At 46.2% G+C, this 10326-nt stretch overlaps 1 protein-coding gene across 1 annotated transcript; it reads left to right on the forward strand.

Annotated features, from left to right (window-relative positions):
* The first annotated feature begins 1778 nt into the window (after positions 1-1778).
* On the forward strand, positions 1779-10074 carry LOC137363925 (interferon-inducible GTPase 5-like). The gene is made up of 2 exons (XM_068027426.1): positions 1779-2125; positions 6343-10074. The coding sequence occupies exon 2, from the start codon at positions 6350-6352 to the stop codon at positions 7517-7519; it is 1170 nt and encodes a 389-aa protein (XP_067883527.1). The 5' UTR covers positions 1779-2125; positions 6343-6349; the 3' UTR covers positions 7520-10074.
* Positions 10075-10326: the final 252 nt, after the last annotated feature.

The raw sequence follows: 10326 nt of genomic DNA on the forward strand, positions 1-10326 counted from the left end.
ACAGTACAGCACAGGAACAGGCCATTTGGCCCTCCAAGCCTGCGCCGATCTTGATGCCTGCCGAAACTAAAACCTTCTGCACTTCTGGGGCCCATATCCCTCTATTCCCTTCCTATTCATGTATTTGTCAAGATGCCTCTTAAACGTCTCTATCGTATCTGCTTCCACCACCTCCCCCGGCAACAAGTTCCAGGCACTCACCACTCTCTGTGTAAAGAACTTGCCTCGCACATCCCCTCTAAACTTTACCCCTCCACCTTAAACCTATGTCCCCTAGTAACTGACTCTTCCACCCTGGGAAAAAACTTCTGACTATCCACTCTGTCCATGCCACTTATAACTTTGTAAACCTCTATCACGTCGCCCCTCCACCTCCGTCGTTCCAGTGAAAACAATCCAAGTTTATCCAACGTCTTCTCATAGCCAATGCCCTCCAGACCAGGCAACATCCTGGTAAACCTCTTCAGTACCCTCTCCAAAGCCTCCACGTCCTTCTGGTAGTGTGGCGACCAGAATTGCACGCAATATTCTAAGTGTGGCCTAACGAAAGTTCTGTACAGCTGCAGCATGACTTGCCAATTTTTATACTCTATGCCCCGACCGATGAAGGCAAGCATGCCGTATGCCTTCTTGACTACCTTATCCACCTGCGTTGCCACTTTCAGTGACCTGTGGACCTGTACGCCCAGATCTCTCTGCCTGTCAATACTCCGAAGGGTTCTGCCATTTACTGTATACTTCCCACCTGTATTAGACCTTCCAAAATGCATTACCTCACATTTGTCCGAATTAAACTCCATCTGCCATTTCTCCGCCCAAGTCTCCAACCGATCTATATCCTGCTGTATCCTCTGACAATCCTCATCCCTATCCGCAACTCCACCAACCTTTGTGTCGTCCGCAAACTTACTAATCAGACCAGCTACATTTTCCCGAAGAATCCTCTCTAATAATTTCCTTACCACTGCTGTAAGGCTCACCGGCCTATAATTTCCAGGCTTATCCTTGCTACCCTTCTTAAACAAAGGAACAACATTGGCTATTCTCCAGTCCTCTGGGACCTCACCTGTAGCCAATGAGGATGCAAGGATCTCTGTCAAGGCCCCAGCAATTTCTTCCCTTGCCTCCCTCAGTATTCTAGGGTAGATCCCATCAGGCCCTGGGGACTTATCTACCTTAATGCTTTGCAAGACACCCAACACCTCCTCCTTTTTGATAATGAGATGACTGAGACTATCTGCACTCCCTTCCCTGGGCTCATCATCCACCATGTCCTTCTCCTTGGTGAATACTGATGCAAGTACTCATTTAGCACCTCGCCCATTTCCTCTGGCTCCACACATAGATTCCCATCTCTGTCCTTGAGTGGACCAACCCTTTCCCTGGTTACCCTCTTGCTCTTTATATACGTATAAAAAGCCTTGGGATTTTCCTTAATCCTGTTTGCCAATGACTTCTCATGACCCCTTTTAGCCCTCCTGACTCCTTGCTTAAGTTCCTTCCTACTGTCTTTATATTCCTCAAGGGATTCGTCTGTTCCTAGCCTTCCAGCCCTTACGAATACTTCCTTTTTCTTTTTGATGAGGCTCACAATATCCCGCGTTATCTAAGCTTCCCGAAACTTGCCAAACTTATCCTTGTTCCTCACAGGAACATGCTGGTCCTGGATTTTAATCAACTGACGTTTGAAAGACTCCCACATGTTAGATGTTGATTTACCCTCAATCAGCCGCCCCCCAATCTAAATTCTTCACAAGTTATAGTCCTTGTGGACTGTCAGCAATCCAGCGAACAGAAGCCCAGCCTGATATACTTCGCACTGCGGGAAACCAGTTTTTATGAGTTTATTATGGAACTGTAATAAGTGCTGTATTTTTTGTGTCTCAGTAATAATCTCACAATTGATCAACACACTGCGGCCTGAACCTCCAGGAAGAAATGAACTGCCTGTCAGGCCCCACCCAGTATTATGCTGCTTTGAGAGTGAAAGTAAAACTTGCTGCTGCCCAAGTGTTACTGCCAGAACTTCACATCACGCAGAAGCTCCCTTTATCCCAGATTGATCCATCTACAGGAAACGTCTCACCTTATCTCCAACACACAAAGCTCCCAGATTTCCCTAAGGGTAAGGATCTATACTTGCTTTTCCTGATATATATATATATATATATATAAAAATTTGGAATTTAAAGCTAGTCTAATGATGGCCCTGAAACCATTGTCGATTGTTGTAAAAAACCCATCGTCGATTGTTGTAAAAAACCCATCTGGTTCACTAATGTCCTTTAGGGAAGGAAATCTGTTGTCCTTACCTGGTCTGGTGACTCCAGATCCACAGCAATGTGGTTGAATCTTACATGCCCTTGAAATGGCCTAGCAAGCCACTCAGTTCAAGGGCAATTAGGGATGGGTAATAAATGCTGGCCTGGCCAGCGACGCCCACATCCCATGAAAGAATAAAAAAAATATTAATGACCTAGAAATAGGTGTACAGGGCACAATTTGAAAGTCTGCAGATGATACGAAAATTGAAAGCATTGTGAACGGTGAGGGAGGGTAGTGTAGAACTTCAAAAGGACATAGACAAGTTGGTGGAATGGGCGGACAGGTGGCAGATGAAGTTCAATGCAGAGAAATGTGAGGTGATTCATTTTGATAGGAAGAACAAGGAGAGAAAATATAGAATCAAGGGTACAATTCTAAAGGGGGTTCAGGAGAAGGGGGAGCTGGGTGCATATGTGTATAAGTCATTGAAGTTGGCAGGACAGGTTGAGAGAGCGGTTAATAAAGCATACAGTATCCTGGGCTTTATTAATAGGGGCATAGAGTACAGGAGCAAAGAAGTTATGTTGAAATAAAAATAATAAATGCTGGAAATACTCGGCAGGTCTGGCAGCATCTGTGGAGAGAGAAGCAGAGTTAATGTTTCAGGTCAGTGACCCCTCTTCAGAACTAGCAAATGTTAGAAATGTGAAAGGTTTGAAGCAAGTAAAGCGAGGGTGGGGCAAGAGATAACAAAGAAGAAGGTGTAGATAGGACAAGGTCACAGATAATAACCGACCAGAAGGTCATGGAGCAAAGGCAGAAGCAGAGTTAACGTTTCAGGTCAGTTATGTTGAACTTGAATAAGACACTAGTTCAGCCTCAGCTGGAATGTTGTGTCCAATTCTGGGCACCGTACTTGAGGAAAGACGTGAGGGTATTGGAGAGAGTACAGAAAAGATTCAGGAGAATGGTTCCAGGGATGAGGAACTGCAGTTATGAAGATAGATTGGAGAAATTAGGATTGTTTTCCTTGGAGAAGAGAAGGCTGAGGGAGATTTGATAGAGGTCTTCAAAATCATGAGGGGTCTGGACAGAGTAGATCGAGAGAAACTGTTCCCACTTGTGAAAGGATTGGGAACGAGAGGGTACGGATTTAAAGTAATAGGTAAGAGAAGCAAACGCGACACGAGGAAAAACTTTTTCACGCAGCGAGTGGTTAAGGCCTGGAATGCACTGCCTGATATTGTGGGGGAGGCAGGTTTAATTGAAGCATTCGAAAGGGGAATTCGACAGTTCTCTGAAAAGGAAGAATGTGAAAGGTAACAGGGGGAAGGCAGGGGAGTGGAACTGAGGGAACTGTGCTTTCAGAAAGCCAGTGCGGACAAGATGGGCCAAATGGCCTCCAACGATGCTCTACCGATTCTGCGATTCTATTTTATCTAACACATGTGAAACCTGGTCCCAGAGGGGAAAAAGACAGTGTATCTAACGCTCTGCGACACCCGGTCCCAGAGGGGGAAAGGACAGTGTATCTCACACACTGTGACACCCGGTCCCAGAGGGGGAAAGGACAGTGTATCTAATGCATTGCGATACCCGGTCCCAGAGAGGGAAAGGACAGTGTGTCTAACGCACTGCGATACCCAGTCCCAGAGGGGGAAAGGACAGTGTATCTAACACACTGCGACACCCGGTCCCAGAGTGGGAAAGGACAGTGTATCTCACACACTGTGACACCCAATCCCAGAGGGGGAAAGGACAGTGCATCTAACACACTGTGACACCCGGTCCCAGAGGGGGAAAAGACAGTGTATCTAATGCATTGCGATACCCGGTCCCAGAGGGGGAAAGGACAGTGTGTCTAACGCACTGCGATACCCGGTCCCAGAGGGGGAAAGGACAGTGTACCTAACACACTGTGACACCCGGTCCCAGAGGGGGAAAGGACAGTGTATCTAACACACTGTGACACCCAGTCCCAGAGGGGGAAAGGACAGTGTATCGAACACACTGTGACACCCAGTCCCAGAGGGAGGGAAGGACAGTGTATCTAACGCACTGTGACACCCAGTCCCAGAGGGAGGAAAGGACAGTGTATCTAACACACTGTGACACCCGGTCCCAGAGAGAGAAAGGACAGTGTATCTAAAACACTGTGACACCCGGTCCCAGAGGGGGGAAAGGACAGTGTATCTAACGCACTGTGACACCCGGTCCCAGAGGGAGGAAGGGACAGTATATCTAACGCACTGTGACACCCGGTCCCAGAGGGGGGAAAGGACAGTGTATCTAATACACGGTGACACCCGGTCCCAGAGGGGGAAAGGACAGTGTATCTCATGCACTGTGACACCCGGTCCCAGAGGGGGAAAGGACAGTGAATCCAACACACTGTGACACCCAGTCCCAGAGGGGGAAAGGACAGTGAATCTAACACACTGTGACACCCAGTCCCAGAGGGGGAAAGGACAGTGAATCTAACACACTGTGACACCCAGTCCCAGAGGTGGAAAGGACAGTGAATCTAACACACTGTGACACCCAGTCCCAGAGGGGGAAAGGACAGTGAATCTAACACACCGTGACACCCAGTCCCAGAGGGAGGGAAGGACAGTGTATCTAACGCACTGTGACACCCAGTCCCAGAGGGAGGAAAGGACAGTGTATCTGACACACTGTGACACCCAGTCCCAGAGGGAGGAAAGGACAGTGAATCTAACACACTGTGACACCCAGTCCCAGAGGGGGAAAGGACAGTGAATCTAACACACCGTGACACCCAGTCCCAGAGGGAGGGAAGGACAGTGTATCTAACGCACTGTGACACCCAGTCCCAGAGGGAGGAAAGGACAGTGTATCTAACACACTGTGACACCCAGTCCCAGAGGGAGGAAAGGACAGTGTATCTAACACACTGAGACACCCGGTCCCAGAGGGGGGAAAGGACAGTGTATCTAACGCACTGTGACACCCGGTCGCAGAGGGAGAAAGGACAGTGTATCTAAAACACTGTGACACCCGGTCCCAGAGGGGGGAAAGGACAGTATATCTAACGCACTGTGACACCCGGTCCCAGAGAGGGAAAGGACAGTGTATCTAACGCACTGTGACACCCGGTCCCAGAGGGGGGAAAGGACAGTGTATCTAATACACGGTGACACCCGGTCCCAGAGGGGGAAAGGACAGTGTATCTAACACACTGTGACACCCAGTCCCAGAGGGGAAAAGGATAGTGTATCGAACGCACTGTGACACCCGGTCCCAGAAGGGGAAAAGGATAGTGTATCGAACGCACTGTGACACCCGGTCCCAGAGGGGGAAAGGACAGTGTATCTAACGCACTGTGGCACCCGGTCCCAGAGGGGGGAAAGAACAGTGTATCTAACACACTGTGGCACCCAGTCCCAGAGGGGGAAAGGACAGTGTATCTAACACACTGTGACACCCGGTCCCAGATAGGGAAAGGACAGTGTAGCTAACGCACTGTGACACCCGGTTCCAGAGGGGGAAAGGACAGTGTATCTAACGCACTGTGACACCCGGTCCCAGAGGGGGAAAGGACAGTGTATCTAACGCACTGTGACACCCGGTCCAAGATGGAGAAAGGACAGTGTATCTAACGCACTGTGACACCCGTCCCAGATAGGGAAAGGACAGTGTATCTAACGCACTGTGACACCCGGTCCCAGAGGGGGAAAGGACAGTGTATCTAACACAGTGTGACACCCGGTCCCAGATAGGGAAAGGGCAGTGTATCTAACACACTGTGACACCCGGTCCCAGATAGGGAAAGGACAGTGTATCTGATGCACGGGTGATGCCTGGAAGGAATTTACCCTCATGATTGTCCAGCAGGCCAGCTGACTCTGATGGATTGTGTATTGACTTTCTAAATGTCCTGTTATTACTTCCTTAATAATGGATTCGAACCATTTCCCGGTGACATCAGGCCAGCTGTGGCTGGTGGTTTGTCCCTGCGAGATTTACATCTTGCTGCTGATTCTAGCAATGTAAATATACATTTAAAAATTCCAAGGTGACAGTTTTTACCATTCCGGTTTGTGTCTCTACTTACAGATCCACAATGGCCGGTGTCACTGAAGAAAGTAAATTGAAGGATCTTTACGATAGAGGTGGGCTGGACGCTGTCACTCAGGAAATACAGTCGGATTTAAACAAATCTAAAAGCACAACGCTTCACATTGCAGTGACAGGGGAATCGGGTACTGGTAAATCAACGTTCATCAATGCTTTACGGGGTCTTGGCGATGATGATGAAGGAGCAGCTCCAACAGGGGAAACTGAAACAACAATGGAACCAAAAATGTACCAATATCCAAACCAAGACAAGGTCACTGTTTGGGACCTCCCTGGGATTGGAACCCCAAATTTTCAAGCCAGTCAGTATTTGGAGCGTGTAAAGTTTGATCAATACGATTTCTTCATTATCCTCAGTGCTACTCGCTTTAAAGAGAATGATTTGCATCTGGCTCAGGAAATTCAGCAGAGGAAGAAGAAATTTTATTTTGTCCGAAGCAAAATAGATCACGACCTGGCTTCGTCCAAACGACGTGAGAAGTCCCAGTACAATGAGTACAAAACTCTGGAGAAACTCCGGAATGCCTGCGTTGAGAGTTTGAGGAAGGAGGGGTTGGAATCTCCACAAGTCTTCCTGATTTCAGGTTGGAACCTGGATAAATTTGACTTTGAGAAACTGCAGGAGGTCCTGGAAGGGGATCTTCCTGCTCTGAAGAGACGTGCCTTTTTGTTAGCTCTCCCCAGTATCACCGCGTCCATTGTCGAGAAGAAGAAAACAGTCATGTTGGATGAAATTTGGAAGATTGCCCTCCTGTCGGCTGCTGCTGCCGCTGTGCCAATCCCAGGATTTTCCATTGCTTGTGACATTTCCCTGTTGGTCGGGAAGCTGTTGTCCTACCACAGATACTTTGGCTTGGATGACGATTCCATCGAGAGACTGGCAAAGAGGGTGGAGAAGACAACAGAGGAACTCAGATCAGTAATAAAGACTGTGTTTGGGGCAGAGGTTTCAGCGAGTATTGTCGTAAAGGTGCTAACAAAGATTGCTGGGGCGGCGATGATGGCGAGCACTGTTCTATCATGGCTGCCATTGATTGGCACCGTGGCAGCTGCTGGAATCTCTTACACCACCACCTACTCCATGCTGAAGAGCGCCGTGGAGGATATGGCAGAGGACAGCAAGCGGGTGCTGGTAAAGGCCTTTGCGGTGGATTAGGGGAAAAAGGGTTGTCAGAACAGAGAATTACTCACTCACACAAACAACGCACACAGAACACAAAGCCACACACACACATACACCCCCCACCCCATCTACACACTAACACACACATTCACACACACAGTCATACTCCCAGTCACTCAGACTCACATGCTCATTCACTCACACACCCCTTGTTTTTAATATTGACATGTTTGAGTATCTGTTATTAGCATTCATTTAGTGTACAAGTAGAGCCAGCTGAGGGAGACAATGAGAAGGCGAGAAAGGGACGCTGAGAGGGAGAGAAAAGGGGACACTGAGAGTTGGAATAAAAGGGAGACGGACGGAGAGAGGGAAAGGGACACCGAGGGAGTGAAAGTCTTGGAAATCCCCAATGATTGATTTGATGCTGATCCACTCTGCCCCTGTTAACACTGCCTGGTGAAAATTTGAATGGTTTTACCCAAGATACCTGATTATCTGGGCCTCACAAGAGCGTTGAATGTTCCACTGTGTGTGTATTCCCTAGATATTTATGGCTAGGACAGGAGGATCACCACACTTTAGGAAGGATGTAAGGGTCCTTGAGAGGGTGCGGAGGAGGTTTAGCAGAATGGTTCTAGGGACGAGGGACTTCGGTTAGCTGGAGAGATTGCAGAAGCTGCGATTGCTCTTCTTGGAGCAGAGAAAGTTACTGAGCGATTTGGTGGATGTATACAAAATTGTGAATGATTTTGAGAGAGTGAATAAGGAGAAGCTTTTTCCTGTGGCAGGAGGGTCGGTAACCAGAGGACACAGATTATAGATAATTGCCAAAAGTACGAAAGAAGGAGATGAGATTGTTTAACACAGCGAGATGTTGTGCTCTGGAACACACTGCCTGAAAGGGCAGTGTAAGCAGATTCAATAGTACCTTTCAAAGGTGAATCTGAGAAATATGTGAAAGGGCAAAAATGTGCAGGAATGCAGGGAAGGAGCAGGAGGGAGTGAGATAAACTGAATAGCTGTACTAACAAGCCAGCACAGGTACGATGGGCCGAATGACTCTTTCTGTGCCGTGATGACTCTGTGAGGGTGAAAATGTGTCCATGACTGTGGAGGGGGAAGAGAAGGGCAGATAACTGGCATAAATATGGCACCAAACGCAAGGTCACTGCTTAGCTCTGCGTTAGACTGTGTAGTGTGAGAATCCTTGCCTAGAAATGTTGCTAAATGTATTGAAGTTTGATTTCTCATCCATTTACGTTTAAGCGTGGAGGTTGTGAGCAAATACCTCAAGGATGTTTGTGCAGCATGCATAGGCCAAGTTGGCTAGCAAAGGTGCATGGAGCTGCTGACGGCTAAAAACTACCAGCTGGAAAGCAGTAACTACAACAACTTACCAGGCACCGGGAAGTTTAATGTATCAGCAGTCTCAAAGTCTGCTCACTGAGTTCAACCTCATGTCAAGGCCTTGTCATCGGAAGCATCCCTTGTCCAAGTGAGTGAGACCATCAAACCTCCAGACCAGGAGACAAGAGCAGGACAAACAACTCTCTCACATGGAAGGATACCGGCTGTGGCCTCAGGGGGAAAGGTGGGGGTTAATGTGTAATCAGTAGTAACATTTATGCCTTAATAGATTGATTGTAATCGGTAGTAACATTTATGCCTTAATAGATTGATTGTAATCGGTAGTAACATTTATGCCTTAATAGATTGATTGTAATCGGTAGTAACATTTATACTTTAATAGATTGATTGTAATCAGTAGTAACATTTATACTTTAATAGATTGATTGTAATCTGTAGTAACATTTATACTTTAATAGATTGATTGTAATCTGTAGTAACATTTATACTTTAATAGATTGAGTGTAATTAGTAGTAACATTTATACTTTAATAGATTGATTGTAATCAGTAGTAACATTTATACTTTAATAGATTGATTGTAATCTGTAGTAACATTTATACTTTAATAGATTGATTGTAATCTGTAGTAACATTTATACTTTAATAGATTGATTGTAATCGGTAGTAACATTTATACTTTGATTGTAATCGGTAGTAACATTTATACTTTAATAGATTGATTGTAATCGGTAGTAACATTTATGCCTTAATAGATTGATTGTAATCGGTAGTAACATTTATACTTTAATAGATTGATTGTAATTAGTAGTAACATTTATACTTTGATTGTAATCGGTAGTAACATTTATGCCTTAATAGATTGATTGTAATCGGTAGTAACATTTATGCCTTAATAGATTGATTGTAATCGGTAGTAACATTTATGCCTTAATAGATTGATTGTAATTGGTAGTAACATTTATGCCTTAATAGATTGATTGTAATCGGTAGTAACATTTATGCCTTAATAGATTGATTGTAATTGGTAGTAACATTTATGCCTTAATAGATTGATTGTAATCGGTAGTAACATTTATGCCTTAATAGATTGATTGTAATTGGTAGTAACATTTATGCCTTAATAGATTGATTGTAATCGGTAGTAACATTTATGCCTTAATAGATTGATTGTAATCGGTAGTAACATTTATACTTTAATAGATTGATTGTAATTGATTGAAGTCGACGAGTTTTTTCTGGATCTTGGTGGCAAATGCAGGGAGTGGGGCCAAAGTGACCAACCGGTACCACAGCATGGAGGCCACCAGTTGGTTTATGACCAGCGCTCAGCCCCTGGAGGAAAGCACTCGGAGCAGTCCTGTCCAGCGCCCCAGCCGAGCGGTGACTTTCGTCTCCAACTCCTGCCAGTTTGCCGGCCAGGCTTCCTCAGCGGGGCTAAGGTGGACTCCCAGATAGAGGAGGTGCGTG

This window comes from Heterodontus francisci, unplaced genomic scaffold (assembly GCF_036365525.1).
Source record: "Heterodontus francisci isolate sHetFra1 unplaced genomic scaffold, sHetFra1.hap1 HAP1_SCAFFOLD_645, whole genome shotgun sequence".
Lineage (NCBI taxonomy): Eukaryota > Metazoa > Chordata > Chondrichthyes > Heterodontiformes > Heterodontidae > Heterodontus > Heterodontus francisci.